Genomic DNA, 15,484 nt, shown 5'->3' on the forward strand with positions numbered 1-15,484 from the left:
CACTCTCCACCCCACCCTGGGCATATAGGTATATAAGGTAGGTATACAAATCAAACATTTACTGCTATTTTTTTTTTTTTGGTGAGGCAATTGGGGTTAAGTGACTTGCCCAGGGTCACACAGCTAGTAAATATTAAGTGTCTGAAGCTGGATTTGAACTCAGGTCCTCCTGAATCCAGGGCCGGTGCTTTATCCACTGCACCATCTAGCTGCCCCGTACTGCTATTTTTTTTTGAGACCCCCACATTGTTACTGCTCAACCCCCCCCCCCCCCAGTTTAAGAAACTTTGTTCTAGAATCCCAGGATTCTTAAACCTACATTTTCTGATAGGAACCTTACAAACAACTCTCTAAGGTAATCAGGGGCAAGGATTCTGTTTATTTTTACAGATGAGGAAACTGAAGCTTATAAAAAATACACAGTTAAGTGACTTTGCTCAAAGTTACAGAGCTAAATCAGCAGCAGGGCTGTGACCTGCAGGCTCTCTTTCTATCATCCGTTCCAGCAGCGACCTTAGAGTGTAGGAAAAAGGAGGCTCAGAGACGTTTAGCAACTAAACCAACGTCACACAGCACCCCCACAGTACGGGGCAAAGGGAAAAACACAGATCTTTCAACAACTATTCAAGGACTCCTATCCCGGGTTATTTCCCCGCAGGGAAATGTAGCCTATCTTTAAGGTTACTCTCGGTCCTCCCTCCGACTAGAACCGGGGTTACTCTACTATCCCTCGATCCGAGTTTGTGTTTATGCTAGGATCTACAGCCCCGCCTCGAAGCTGACGTTCTGATCCCGGTGACTCCTCCAACCCAGGGGGCGACGGAGAGCACTCATTGTCTTTCTGTCCCCCAGCTCACCGTCTCTCTATGCCGGAAGTCGGACTGTTCTTCCCAAAGCACAACAGCATCTCGGTGGTGTCGAGGGAATGGAGCCGGGCAAAAGAGGGGGTCAGTTTTTCGGGGTCCAATCTCAGAAAGAAACGAACGGCAAAGAAAGAAGGATCTTTCGCCCCACAGAAAGAACAATACATTATATAGTGATAATCAGTTATTAAAGAAGCCTTTTCTAATGCCTAGGCGAAACAGAGATACGTGACTCTCCTTTCCGCCCCCCCGGGAGAAGAGAGAACGATGGAACGGGCCGAACTCAGACCTCTGACTCTGGGGGCGGGTGGTAGAGTCCTCAGGCTCCTCCCCCCAGGGCAGTGGATGGTCTCGTCCGAAGCGGTGAGTGCGGTTCTTGGGCCTAGGCTGGCGGGGGTTCTGCGGCCCCTGACCCCGGGCTCAGTGCGCCTGCGCCGCTCCCCAGGTGCGGGGGTTCCGCGTGGTGGGACCCCCCGGGCCGGGCCGGGCTAGGCCGGGCCCGGGGACGGCGGGGGTCCTTGGGGCACTGGCGGGCGTCTGGGCTCCGTCTAGGGGGTTGGAGGAGCAGAAAGATCCCGCAGCCACCGCGCCGGCGTCCCTCTGTCTGCGGGGCCAACCGATTGGCGGCGAGTCCCGGCCGGACGCCGTCTGGGGCGGTCCCCCCCGACAGTCTTCGGGGAGGGCGCCGGGGCCAAGGATGCACCGGCGGAGCTGAGGTGCCTTCAGCCCCCAGGCCACCCGCCGCCCCAACCGCCCCTGCCTCCCGACGTCCGGGACAAGGTGGGGAGGGCTCCCCGAATCGAGCTTTGGGGGCGACCGGCGGCGACAGTGCCCCGGGCTGGTGCAAGAGTCCGATCCTGCTCCCCGGCCCGGCGGCGAGCAGCTCCGGGCCTCAGCTTACTCATCTGTGAAATGGGAGGGGGTCTAGGTCTCGGACTGGACGCGATCCCTCCCATCTCTGCATCCGCGGACAGGCGCCTATTTTATTTCCCCAACACATTCACAAACATGTTTTTGCCACCATTTTTTGTGGTAGCAAACAAACGTCGGCACTTTATGGCTTAGCACAGGGCCCGGCCCGTTGTAGGCGCTAAATGTTTATTGAAGTACGGTAGCAAACAAGCCAGCACTTGTTAAGGTAGCAAAGCCCCCAGCATCCACATTGAGGGGGGAGGTGATACTTTGTTTCCAAGTGGATGCTCTTGGGTTGTCTTAAGAACTGTGGCCGATGAAATCCCATGATTCCAGGTCTGTGTTCTCGTTGGGAGGTAGCCACGTTTGTTGCTTCGGGGTACGCCAGGGGAGGACCGGAGTGCAAATTGGCATTATCCTCTCCTGGTGTGGAGGCTTGAGGGGGAGTGACCCGAGAGCCTGTAGTGTAAGTAGGCTTGGATTTGCAGTGGGAGGCTTTTCAATTAAAATTGGAAGGGACCTCGCTAGATGGTCTGTCTCCACAGCCTCCAACCCCTTGATTATGCAGATGGGGAAACTGAGGCCCAAGGGAGGCTTAATAATTTGCCTAAAGTCACTCTGGTAGTAAATGTGAGAGGTATTCTTAAGCTGGGATGAAAAGTCTATGTGAAGGTTCATCTGATAGGAAAGATGAGTTGGGTAAAGAGAAAGGAGAAGTTTTTCTGGAAGATATAATATTGGGAAGAGGGAAGATGCAGGAGGTTAAAACAGAAAAGAGAGTGGTGAGAGGAACGTCCTTGAAGACTGTCTCCAAGTCTGGATTTGATCCATGAAAACAAACATACTGATAGGCTGCTGAACAGAGGAAGAAAGGATCAATATAATGATTGGGAAAGATGAGTTGGACAGGCTCTCTAGCATGTAAGGGAAGGTTCAGACAGCCTGTACTATCTGTCTTTTGGGAAGTGGTCAGTGCCTGACCTAGGGCCAGAGCGTTGACTGGGGAACCTCAGGGTGTTGATGGAAACTTTTATATTATGTCTGAGATTGTTGTGGGACAATGTAAATTCTTCCTCTAAGCCAAGGGAATTTGGATGATGGTCAGACATGGCAAGGCCAAGGAAGCCACCAGCTTGATTCAGATCCATTTGAAAATGTAAAGAGATTCAGGAAAGGTTCTCAGTTTAGATGATTTTACAGATGAGTAATTTAGAATTGGGCCACTGGGGAAAGGAGGGTGATGCAGAGAACATCATGATGTCACTGACCTTTGAGGCAACCTCTTCCCTCTGCCCAGTCCAACTTCACTAGTGCTTTCTGTGGATGCCAGATATTCAACTGGCCAGACCTTGCAGCTAACCCCAAGGGATGTTTTGGTTTTCAACATTTGTTTTCATAAGATTTTTAGTTCCAAATTTTTCTCCTTCCCTTCACTCCCCTCTTCCCAAGACAGAAAGCAATCCGATATAGGTTATATATGTACAGTCACATTAAACATATTTCTGCAATAGTCATGTTGTGAAAAAAAAATCAGAAGAAAAGGGAAAAACCTCAAAAAAGAGAAAAAACAACAACAAAACAATAGAAACAGTATGGTTCAATCTGCATTCAGAATCCAGTTCTTTTTTCTGGACGTGGAGAACATTTTCTATCATGAGTTGTTTGGAATTGTCTTGAATCATTGTATTGCTGAGAAGACCTAAGTCTATCACAGTTAATCATCATGCAATGTTGCTGTTACTGTGTACAATGTTCTGGTTCTGCTCACTTCAGTCAGCATCAGTTCACTTAAGTCTTTCCAGGTTTTTCTGAAATTTGCCTGCTCATTATTTCTTACAGCACAATAGTATTCCATTACATTCACATACCACAACTTGTTCAGCCATTCCCCAGTTGATGGGATGCTTTGGGAAGTCAGGGGAGGGTCCCAGGAGTGGGACCCAGGAGTGGAGAGAGGAGGACATCTGATTGGTGGAGCTCACCCATCCATCAGGTCTTGGGAAGAAACTTAGGAGGTCCCAGGGCACAGCTTGGGAGAAGAGCTAAAAGGAAGAAGGGAATCCATTCAGCAAGTCATTGTGGAGGACACAAGGCCTGAATTCAAATCCCATTTACTACCTGATTGACTTTGAATACAGTGTTACTTAGTATTTCTGGGCCTTAGCTTTGTCTATTGGGAATAAAATAAGGTTTGAGTAGATGTATTGTAAGGTCTCTTCCAGCTCTCTTGGGCTTAGGAAATGATCCTAGAGAAGGTGCTGAGGCTACAGAGACAAAAATGAGACGTTCCTTGCACTCAGAGAGTCTGCATTCTAAAGAGAGAAGAGTAGGTGCCTCCCATGGGTGGGAGATGGCCTCTGCAAAGGCAGGGAGGTGGGAAATGGACTGCCAGTGGGAATGAATGCCAGTTTGGTGGGCAGCAGTGTGAGAGGGGAGGAGGAACAGTTGAGGATGACTAGAAAGCTGGTGGTGCCCTTGACAGGAACAGAGAAGTTAGAGAAGTGTGGGCCGGGAGAGAGGACAGGAGAAGGAATTCTGATTTCTTGAGTCCACAGCAAGCGTGATGTGCTGTAGCCACTTGTGCCATGTTGGCACAAGCTCAGGAGAGGGCTGGACCAACAGAAGCTCTGGAGGAGTGGGATCGTTTTATTGTTTGTGATTGTGTCCCCATCCCCAAGCCCAGGACCTGACATGGAGCAGATGCTTAATAAAATACTTGTTGATTACTCACCTGTGTAGAATTGAAGCCCTGGGAGCTGATAAGATCGCCAAGAGAGGGGTGTGGAGAGAGAAGGGGTGAGGCCAGAGACCAGTGCCTTGATGGGCATCAGCGCTTAGAGAGCACAGTATGGATGGTGAGACTGGAGGAGGAGAAACAGGAGGTAGCCGTGCCTGAAAACCCAGGGCAGAGCTGCGTGCCTGGGAGGAGGGGCTACTTAATTAGCCAGCATTATTAAGTGCCTGCTCCTTCCTGTCTGCTGGTTATTAGGGATACAAAGACCAACATGAAATAGTCCTGCCCTCAGGGATCTTTGCATTCTCTCAGGGGACACGACATAACATGTATGTGCAAAAGAAATCCAGGTTCCCTGGGAGGGAGGGAGGGGACCCAGCACGTGGGGGAATCAGGGCCGGCCTCTTGTAGCAGGTGATATTCCAGACGAGTTTTGAAGATGTGAGGCCAAGGAGCTCCGAGTGTGAGAATCAGTTGGCCAGTTTTTTTTTTTTTTTTTTGGTGAGGCAATTGGGGTTAAGTGACTTGCCCAGGGTCACACAGCTAGTAAGTGTTAATTGTCTGAGACCAGATTTGAACTCAGGTCCTTCTGAATCCAGGGCTGGTGCTCTATCCACTGCGCCACCTAGCTGCCCCAGTTGGCCAGTTTGATTCCGCTATAGGGTATGTGGAGGGGTCTGATGGGGCCCAGTTATGAAGATATTGAAATACTAAACAGAAGAGTTTCTTTTTTTTTTTAAGTGAGGCAATTGAGGTTAAGTGACTTGCCCAGGGTCACACAGCTAGTAAGTATTAAGTGTCTGAGGCCGGATCTGAACTCAGGTCCTCCTGACTCCAGGGCCAGTTCTCTATCCACTGCGCCACCTAGCTGCCCCAGAGTTTCTTTATTGACCATGAGTTAATAGGGAACCACTGGAGTCGATTGAGTGTGTGTATGTTATAGGGTCAGAACCATGCTTCAGGAAAATCATTTTGTTTCTTTGAGGAGGATTGTAATGTGAAGAGACTTGAAGCAGAGAGACCCCTTAGACTGTTTCTATAAGTCCGGGTAAGAGAAGATAAGGGCCAGGGTGAGCGTGGCCATGTGTGGGGAGAGAAAAGTGGGCAGATGCTGTGGAGGTAGAAACAGTCTGATTTGGCGACTAAGTGGATGCGTGAGGGAAGGAAGAGTAAGGAGCTCGGTGTGATGTCCAGGTTCCCAGACTAGCTGTCTGGAAAGATGGGCAGTATCCTTGATGGAAATTAAGTTCAGAAGGGGCCGGGTTTGGGGGAAAAGATAAAATGCTCTGCATAGGATGTGTTGAGTTTGAGATGCCTTTGAAATACCCAGTTGTTGGCTGGTGATGTGGCACAGGAGGACTAGAGCTCTCATGAGAGCATAGTGATGATGATGATGATAAAACCCTTGGGGAGGTCAAGAAGATGAGGATTTGATTAGGATGGATTTTGAGTGTTAGTGACGAAGAAGTTAGCTTTTTCTAGGAGTTTGGCTGGCCAAGGGAGGACTTATAAGCCAATAGCTTGAGGACATGGTAGGGTCAGTGAAGGTTTTTTAAAGATGGGGTGCTTGGGCATGCTTATAGGAACAGGAACCAAGGAGGTAGTAGAGGTTGGCTGAAAATGAAGGGAGGGTGATTGAAGTGGAGGCTGCCAAGGGAGGTGGGATGAAGGACACAGGTTTTGGGGATGACCTTGGGGAAGGCCAAGAGGAGACATTGGAGGGAATTCTTGGTGGAGTCCTGGGGAGAAGTAACTAGTCATCATAAAAGAAAATTTTGAGGCCATGCCCTCTACTGAGAGGCCAGGACCAGAGTTAAGGAGGAGGAGGAGGAGACCTGAAAGAAGAGATGGCTTGGAAAATCCACTGTGGACATAGGCTATAGCATCAGGGAGAAATAAAAGGATTGTCAGGCGGTGGTGAGGGCCAAGTATGAGGCCTGTCAATTTGTAGTACACACAGTCATCGTGGTGTGGGACTTCTTTTATTACATGGGAGGCTGATGGTGGAGAAGAACCATGGGTGAGGTGGGTGTGGGAGGCAAGGAGGCACCCAGGAAAGGCTTGGGGAAGAGCTTGGAAATCCTGGGTAAGAAATTTATATTTGCGGACATAATCACCATCATTCATTCAACAAACATATTCAGTTCCAGTTCTTTGCAGTGAATTGGGGGAAAATATGTAAGCCACGTTCCCTGCCCTCACAGGAGTTAGATGGTAGAGACAATCCTGTCCTGCCTCCTTATTTTATTCCTGAGGAAATTTGGGCCCACCCTGGAAGGAGCAGTGATTTACCCAAGGTCACACAGTTATATATTGGATTTAAGTTCATAACTTCTGACTCCATAGCCACTGTTTCCCACTGATACAGAGCATAGACTAGTAAGATTTGTTTCTTACTGAAACTTCAGGGACTGGGGGGATAGACTTTTCTCGTTTTGGCCACCGGGTTGAGGGGCAGCCAAGCTGGGGGAGCAGTAGAAGGGCAGTAGCAGCTGCCCAGGCCCAGACCTTAGGGCCTTGTTCCTTAGGGCCCTGTGAAGCAGCTATGGGGAAGGTCTGAAGGGTGGCGCTGGCTGTGCACTTCCAAAGCCCTGGACTGGAACTGAATTAATGTGAAGACTCAGACCCACAAGAAGGTGTGAGGTGGCCCCCTGCCTCTCTCTCTCTCCATCTCCTCCTGAAGGACCATAAATCAGAACTGTCTGTTGAGTGCTTGCCTGTGCAAAGTCAGCTGCAGGTGACCCAGAGGCTTGTGGAAAGATGTGTTACCTGCCATGGGAGAGGAGCAAACCAGTATCAGGGGCCTGGGCAACTAGGAAAGGAGGGGGCTGGCTGATCCTGTGGCAAGAATAAGACTGAGTATGGGTACCCAAGTCCTTCTCGGGTGCCCTCAGGATGTTTAAAGAAAGCCTCTTGCACACTGAGGGGCTCCTCTGAGGGGGCCTTTGGTCAGATGGGGATGAGCCTGGTCCAGAAGGAGGGAGGGGCATTTGCTTGGGTTTGTGGTGGTTGGGTGGATGGCGGCCTGGATGAGGGCCTCGCCTTCCTGCCACCTCTGCGCCTGTGCTGTCCATGGGAAGCCTGTCTTCATCCTTCTGGCTGCTCTCACGTTCTAGAGACACTCCCCTGTTATACTGAATCCCCCCCTTGTAGGTTGGAAGCTCTTGGAGAGCAGGCCAGTTGGGTGGTGCAGTGGATAGAGTGCTGGGCCTAGAGTCAATAAGACTCCTCTGTGTGAGTTCAAATTTGGCCTCAGCCATTTTCTAGCTGTGTGACCCTGGGTAAGTCACTTAACCCTATTTGCCTCAGTTTCCTCATCTATAAAATGAGCTGGAGAAGGAAACCAGTCCAGCATCTTGGGCCAAGAAAAGCTCCAAAAGAGGTAACAAAAAGTTGGATATGACTGCCTTCCATTTTTGCCTTGTTTTATCACAAGACCTTTCTTTGCACGTCCTGGGGACCCATTGGATCCATTTAAATGTGTATGCAGTATGTATATGTGTTTGAGAAGGATGAAAAAGACTCCCTCTTTCCCAGTTGGGGAGGCATGTCCTCAGGAAGAAATAACCTACCTTGATTAGTTAGTGGCCAGATGAGATGCAGACAGTAAGGGCCGCAGGAGTTGTGGGTGAACAAGTGTGTGTGTGTGTGTGTGGGGGGTTGGGGCCATCAGGGAAGGCTTCGGGGAGGGAGGTGGGTCTGTGGGCAGCCTCAGAAGGGGGAGGATCAGCTTAGCGTCCTCAGTGTTTCTGGGTGTGTTTTCCCCCCAGAGCCAGCCAGCCCCCTGCCAGGTTGGTGGGAGCAGCCAGCGGTGGGGGGATGAACTGCCGGGCCGAGGTCCTGGAAGTGTCCGTGGAGGGGCGGCAGGTGGAGGAGGCCCTGCTGGCCGTGCTGCACACCGTGCTTCTCCACCGAAGCACCGGCAAGTTCCATTACAAGAAGGAGGGCACCTACTCCATCGGCACCGTGGGCACCCAGGACATCGACTGCGACTTCATTGACTTCACCTACGTGCGGGTTTCCTCCGATGAGCTGGACCGGGCCCTGAGGAAGGTGGTCGGCGAGTTCAAGGTAGGCTGGCTGCCAGAGTTGGGCTTTCCTGCTCTGTGGGCGCTCCCAGCTGGTGGGGGCAGCAGGCCAGACTGCCCTTTTCAGCCCAACAGAGCCCGCCTCTCGTCCTCTGCTGGTCCTTAGGTGGATAGGATCTTGTGGGTTCCTTGCTCCAAGTCCTTTTCTTTCCCCTTTCTTTGGAGCTTGTAGCCATTTCTTTCCCAGCCCAACCCTTTTGTTCTTTAAAACTCACATCCAGGAAAGGAGGATCCAGGATGAATCTCCTCATTTTAAAGGTGGGAAACTGTGTCCCGTCGGGGTCATCTGAGCACCTTATAGATCTAGAGGGCATCGGGGTGGGAGCCACAGGGGAGCCCTAGGCCTCGTCCTTGCCGATTAATTTGGTTTCCTGGGCCATCAGCTTCTCAGAACCTATTTGGAGGGTCCCTAAGGCTTTCTTCTTGTTAGCCTCCCTGAGGCTCAGTGGGTTTAGAGTTCCCAGACACTCTGTTCCTAATCACCTGCCTCCTTGCACAGCTGCCACCACCATCTCTTGGTGATGAGCTCAGCACTCACTCCCCCCTTCCTCCTGTTACACACCATGCTGTGAGAGTGGGTTTCATAAGGGAAAAGAACCATTTCCAGGCATACCGAGAATAGGGCTGTAAGGAATTGGAAGGACATTTGGAAGAGTCTGTCCTGGGCGCTGGTCGAGCGGTCAGTGAGAGAAGACTTTTCAGTTGGGAAAGTACTTTGTCCACTGTGAGGGAGCTTCCTAAGACATTCCCTTTTCTTTGCACCCTGATTCTCAGGAGCTGCTCCCAGCTTGGTCCTCTTAGGCCTGAACATGTAAGTGTCCTCCGAGAGGGAGAGTCAGGACGGATGGAGAGAGAGTAGAGGAGGCTGAAGGGGGTTCTGGGCCGGCGGAGGGAGGGTTGGGCAGAGTCACAGTGACTTAGTTTGGCTGATTTCATTTCCAAAGGACCCTGCCTGGAGCCTGTTGGGATATCCTCACACAAACCAAATGGACCCAGTCTGGGGAACTCTGGTCCTAAGTGTCCAGGAACTCCTGCCACAGCTACCCCCCCCCCTCCCCCCCGAAAAGGCAGAGCACTTTACAAATGACTGAGCCACTGTTGAGACAGGCAGCACAATCCCAGTTAGTCCATCCCTTCTACAGGCCTGATGCCTTTACTCTGGTAGACCCCCTATTAGGACATTTAGACCTATTCCCTGAAGCGTGCTTTAGGATTTGAGGCTTCCTGGGTCAGTAAGTGACTCACTTGAGAATGTGGTTTAGGATCTTTGGCCATCCAGGCTGGGGTTGGGGGCGCCCCCCCAGACACCACAGAGAAATTCCTAGAGCAGATGGTCCCAGATGGCTTCTCTGGGGAGAACAGGGAGGGGGAGCCAGGGATGGACGTATCGGCATCATTCCTTCCTTAACCCATTGTCCAAAGTGTCTCTATCTCGGGGCCTTTATTTTATTTTATTTTGGGGGGGTGGGTGGGGCAATGAAGGTTAAGTGACTTGCCCAGGGTCACACAGCTGGTAAGTGTTAAGTGTCTGAGGCCAGATTTGAACTCAGGTCCTCCTGAATCTAAGGCCGGTGCTCTATCCACTGCACCACCGAGCTGCCCCACAGGGCCTTTATAAAATGACCTTTTTAGAACAGTGGATTTGGAATCCAAGGACCTGGGTTTGAATCCTGGTTTTGCTAATTAATAATTGTGACCTTGGGCTAGTTACTTAATCTCTCTTGGCTTCAGTTTCCTCTCCTGTAAATCGAGGGCTCTGGACTAAATCCAAAGTCCCTTCCAGCTCTAAATCCCAATAGCCTAGGCAGGGAGTTTAAAATGTATCTTGTAGCCAAAGAAGAAGTGACTAAACAAAGGCGGGCTTTGAAGGAAGGGGATAAGAAAGACTAGGCAGCTAGGTGGTGCAGTGGATGGAGCACTGGCCCTGGAGTCAGGAGTACCTGAGTTCAAATCCGGCCTCAGACACTTGACACTTACTAGCTGTGTGACCCTGGGCAAGTCACTTAACACAATTGCCTTACTTAAAAAAAAAAAAAGACTGGGAAACACTCAGGTTTTCCTGGGGAGTTGAGGAGGCTGAAGAATTGAGGAGAGGCCCGACTAGAGAACACGGGAGCAGGCTAAGGTTTTAGCCGTACCAGTCTAGCCCTTCGTTTGCTCATCTGCAAAATGAAGGAGTGGGACTAAGCAGCCTTTGGAAATCTCCGATACTGCTGTTGTCCGGTTCTGTCACCGTGGTGGGGTGGGCTGGAGACCCCCTCCCACATACCCCCAGCCAGGACAGCTGAGGGGGCAGTGGAGGAATGGTGTGATTTGATTCCTTGGTCTTTCTCTGGGCCCTGTCCCTGCCCTTCCAAGGAGCTCCCCGGGGTCAAGGTGAGAGCTAGCGAGAGCTAGGAGCCTTTCAGCCTCATCTCTTTAACCTCTGCTTCCCTAGGATGCCCTTCGGAACTCCGGCGGTGACGGGCTAGGGCAGATGTCCTTGGAGTTCTACCAGAAGAAGAAGTCCCGGTGGCCATTTTCTGATGAGTGCATCCCGTGGGAGGTGTGGACGGTCAAGGTCCACGTGGTGGCCTTGGCCACAGAGCAGGAGCGGCAGATCTGCCGAGAGAAGGTGGGGGAGAAGCTCTGCGAGAAGGTCGTCAACATCGTGGAGGTGATGAACCGGCACGAGTACCTGCCCAAGATGCCCACACAGTCGGAGGTGGACAACGTCTTTGACACGGGGCTTCGGGATGTGCAGCCCTACCTCTACAAGATCTCCTTCCAGATCACAGATGCCTTGGGCACCTCGGTCACCACCACCGTGCGCAGGCTCATCAAGGACACGCTGGCCCTCTAGCTGCACTAGCCTTCTGAGCGGCGCTGTGGGCCTCATTGCGTTCTCGCTTTCCTTGGGGACTTGACTGGGCAGGGTGCCTGGAGTGGGAGCCCGCTCTGGGCTCCTGAGGGGTATTTGGAAGGTGCGGTGACAAAAGTCTGGGCTTATGGTACCTGGGCCGACCGGAGTCAGGCCTCCTGGCCAAGTTTTCTAGGAGTTACCCTGGTATCCTCAGGCCCTTCTCAGCCTCCTCAGATGATTTCTTGATTGAAGCCCCCCCACCCCCCTTTTATTTTGGCTGACAGCAAAGGCTCCCTCCCATCCCTTTCAAGCTGTTGAAGATACCTTCATCTTCAGGTCCTTGCTTAGGACCCCGTTGCCGTCTTTTCAGACCCTTGGTGTGGGAACCCCTTGCCCCTCTTCCTCCTCTTCTGTACAGAAAACACACTAAGGAATAGTGAATAAAAGTTGGAAATGTGAGTTTTGGCGTGACCGTCCCCTTCTTCAGTCCTGTGCCCTGTGGTTTGTCCTGAGATGTGGGCCAAAGTGTGAGCTCTAGGATACAGACACGACCTGAGCCAGGGGCAGCGCCTGCCCTGTAGCTTTCTAGGCCTCCCCCCTTGTGCCCCAGGGCTGGGCTGGGCTCCGGGAGTGTGTGGCCTAAGACTTTGGGGAGCAGGGGCTCTCCCTGTGCTTTCCTGAGATCGATCCTGCCCGATGGGGACAAGAGAGATGGGAGTGCTGATTCCCCAGGGTCTGCGGCGCTCTCTGCTTATAGCATTCCAGTGTTATCCTCAGGACAGACAGGCCTTGATACTTACTTCTCCCTGGCTTGCAGCAGCAGTCTGCAGAGGTACACGCAAAGGTCTGTAGTTACTTGGGGCCAGATTGAATGGAATGGGATAATCACCAAGGTCCTTTCCAGTTTCAAATCCATAATTTGGATGATGACAACATATGCCTTGGTTCTTTGGGGAGAGAGAAGGGGAGGGAGGAAGCGAGAGCGAGAGAGAGAATGAGAGAATGAGAGAATGTATGTATTTGCCAACACTCAAACCTCCCTGATAAAGCAGTTAGACCTGGAAAAGGCCTTTCCTTCCTGTGTTCCTCTCTTCCCACTGGGTCACTGATCAGGTGCTCAGCCACTTAGAACAAGCAAACTCAAAAGACTAAGTCGCTCCAAACCATACTCGTTGCCTTCACCCCCATCCACAGCCTTGGAGCCTCCTACCCCTAAGACCTTTTTTTGCAAAATGTCTCTCGGTCTGTCTGAATGGGCATCTGGTGGAAGAGCGTGGATGGATTGGGAGCCGCCTCCCCAGTGGAAAAAACAACTTCAAATGCCATCCTACTAAAAGCAGATTCACAGTGTTGCAAGTTGAAAGACCAAGATTTGCTGACTCTTTTCCTGGCCCCTTCTCATCTTTTGGCCTTCAGTTTAGGATCAAAAGATTGGAGACCTTCCAGGTCATTGAGACTGGTGCCTCCCTCTCACTTTACATATGGGGAAACTGAGGCTCAGAAAAGTTCAGTCACACCGAGGGGTAATATGGCAAGATCTCTGGTTTCAAAGCCAACACACTTTCCATTATACTTACCGAGATGTCTAGGCTGAGGGACTGGGACGTCTGCCCCGCCCCAGGGAAAAGTGGAGATGGTGAGAATTGTGAAGGGAGGCCAGTGGTTGGAGTGACAAGAGTTGCACTGGGAGTTAAGCTCTTTCGTGGGGCAGGTCGTTTTGGCTCAGGTGGGTCGGAGCGTTAGCTGAGGGCCCTCTGGGGGTTATTTGGGAAATTTGAAAGGGGCTACCAGAGCCTGGGCGCAGAAGGAGCTCACCGGCAGAAAGTCCTTGGAGGAAGAGGGCTCAGGGGAACCCAGTGGTTCCGCCCTCCTCCTCTCGCCCCTCCCCAGCCCGAATGGGCAGTTCTTGCACACATCTGGTTCTTGCACACATCTGCCGGCCCTGGAGGATGAACGGCTCCGAGGCTGGGGAAAGCGTCCCGGCCTCTTGTTGTAATGTGTCGGGCTTGTCCCCGGGGGTGGGGCTGGAGCCAGGGGCTGGGGGGCTTTCGGGGGCCCGGGTGCTGCAGGCCGCGGTGCTGGGTGTCCTCTCCCTGCTCGTGCTGTGCGGGGTTCTCTTCCTGGGTGGGAGTCTGCTTCTCCGGGCAGAGAGCCTGGCGGGTCTGCTGGCCAGGGAGCGGCGCCAGTCCCGGGAGGACGATTGGGGGTGCGGAGGCGGCCACGACTCCTAGAGCGCCGGGGGCCGCCTGACCCCTGGGACAGCGACCGAGCCGCCCCCCTCCCGGGGCACGACTCTGGGGACCCTGGGACACGCCGCCTCGGGTCTCCAGAGGAGACGTCCCCTCCATCCTTCCACTAGCCCGGACTCCTGACCATCGAGGGCGGGCTGACCAGACTGCCCCGACCCGGCTCGAGCTGAGACCCAGGGATCTGGAACCCCGGAGTGTGTGCGGGCCAGCAGGGGAGCCTCTCAGCCCTTCGAGGGTCCCAGGGTCCGTGCCCGGCAGAGGTGAGAGCCCGCAGCGGAAGGCGGTCCCTATATGGAGGCCAGCGTGGTCCTTGTATCCTGGAGGTGAGAGAGAGTAAAAGGGAGTGGGAGGGGCCTTAAAGCGGACCCCCCCCCCAAAAAAAACCCGCAACAACTCCATAAAGGGCTCTGACAATTGGCTTCTTCCCTTTCCCATTAACCCTGTATCAGGGCCCTGAGATCTGGACGCTCCAGAAGCCGGAAGGAGAGGTTGTCCTATCTACACCGTCGTCGGTTCGGGCTTTCAGATGGGACTCCCAAGAGAAAAAACATTTCTATCCCCTCCCGGTGCTTTACTTACTCCAATCCCCGCGCTCCCCCTTCCTTCATAATTAAAAATAAATGTACTGAACAAGTATTATGTTCAAGGCACAGCGGGGGGCCCTGGTCTACAAGGACCCCTCCCCCTCCCAGGCTAGCGCCTCAACCCCTGTCCAGAACGTAACTTCCAGCGGATAAACACGGCCCTGGCCTTGACCTTGGATAGCAATCTTAACCTATTTTGCATTCTCTAGGTTCTTGGGAATTGAAGAGTTTACCCCCAAACAGTCGTCTAAACTTCCAAAAAGCGCTCCTGCGGACACGGAGAGAGCATTGCCTGAAAACCAGACTCGTTGATTTTCCCTCAGGAGGCTGGAAACCCATTGGACACCCTCGAGGCCTTAGTTTACTAATCTTTAAAATGAAGTCGTTGATCAGATGATCTCTGACCTTTTCTGATTCTGTGATTATAAAAAGGGTTGGGGAGGAGCCGATGGCCCGAATAACGTTTAGAAGTCATCTCGAGCTGAATCCTGGAGAATGGGTGGTCTTACTGAAGTTAGGCTAATGCCTTTCCTCCGGCCAGCCCAGATTGGTATTGGGGAGGAGGAGAGATCCCGGGCCTCTGAGATGCCTTGGAAGGACGCTCTCCCGGGGAGCTGGGAGGAGCTGGGAGCCGAGCGTTTCCATCTGTGTCGTCTCCCGCTTCATCTCTGGCTTCTGGGTCCTACTTGATCTCACGCTGACTGTTCCCAGCTGGGGCTGGGGAGCTAGCGAAGAGCTCTGTGGCCAACCTTGGGCCTAAGACAAATGGTCACCCTTCTTTTACCCCCCGGGGCAGGCAGTTCTGCGGTTCACTCTTTGTCTCTTGACTGCCGGGCTGGAGGATGGGGGAGGGAATTCTTAATATCTGGCTGCCCTAACCCTCCCTACCAATTTGGAATGAGGTGCTAGGGAGAAGTTATCTATGGGGCCACCCCCCTCCCTCCTATTCTTTGTTCAGTTGAAAGGATCTCCGAGCACTTAACTAATATCGGCTTTCCTCTGATCTTGCCTGCCCCGGGGCAGAGAACTGGGTCTTACTCGGAGGATTTCCAGTCTTTCTCTTGTCTCACAAGCTACCCAGTCCTTAACAAAGGCTATGGGCAGGGGGCAGCTAGGTGGCGCAGTGGATAAAACACTGACTCTGGATTCAGGAGGATCTGAGTTCAAATTCGGCCTCAGACACTTGACACTTCCTAACTGTGTGACCCCGGG

General features: G+C 52.4%; 1 protein-coding gene across 1 annotated transcript; it reads left to right on the forward strand.

Moving 5' to 3' along the window:
• The first annotated feature begins 1,100 nt into the window (after positions 1-1,100).
• On the forward strand, positions 1,101-11,898 carry ATG101 (autophagy related 101). Its single transcript, XM_043967163.1, has 3 exons — positions 1,101-1,226; positions 8,280-8,580; positions 11,035-11,898. Exons 2-3 carry the CDS (start codon positions 8,329-8,331, stop codon positions 11,437-11,439), a joined length of 657 nt encoding a protein of 218 aa, XP_043823098.1. The 5' UTR covers positions 1,101-1,226; positions 8,280-8,328; the 3' UTR covers positions 11,440-11,898.
• The last annotated feature ends 3,586 nt before the right edge of the window (positions 11,899-15,484 follow it).

The sequence above is a fragment of the Dromiciops gliroides genome, chromosome 5 (assembly GCF_019393635.1).
Source record: "Dromiciops gliroides isolate mDroGli1 chromosome 5, mDroGli1.pri, whole genome shotgun sequence".
Classification (NCBI taxonomy): domain Eukaryota; kingdom Metazoa; phylum Chordata; class Mammalia; order Microbiotheria; family Microbiotheriidae; genus Dromiciops; species Dromiciops gliroides.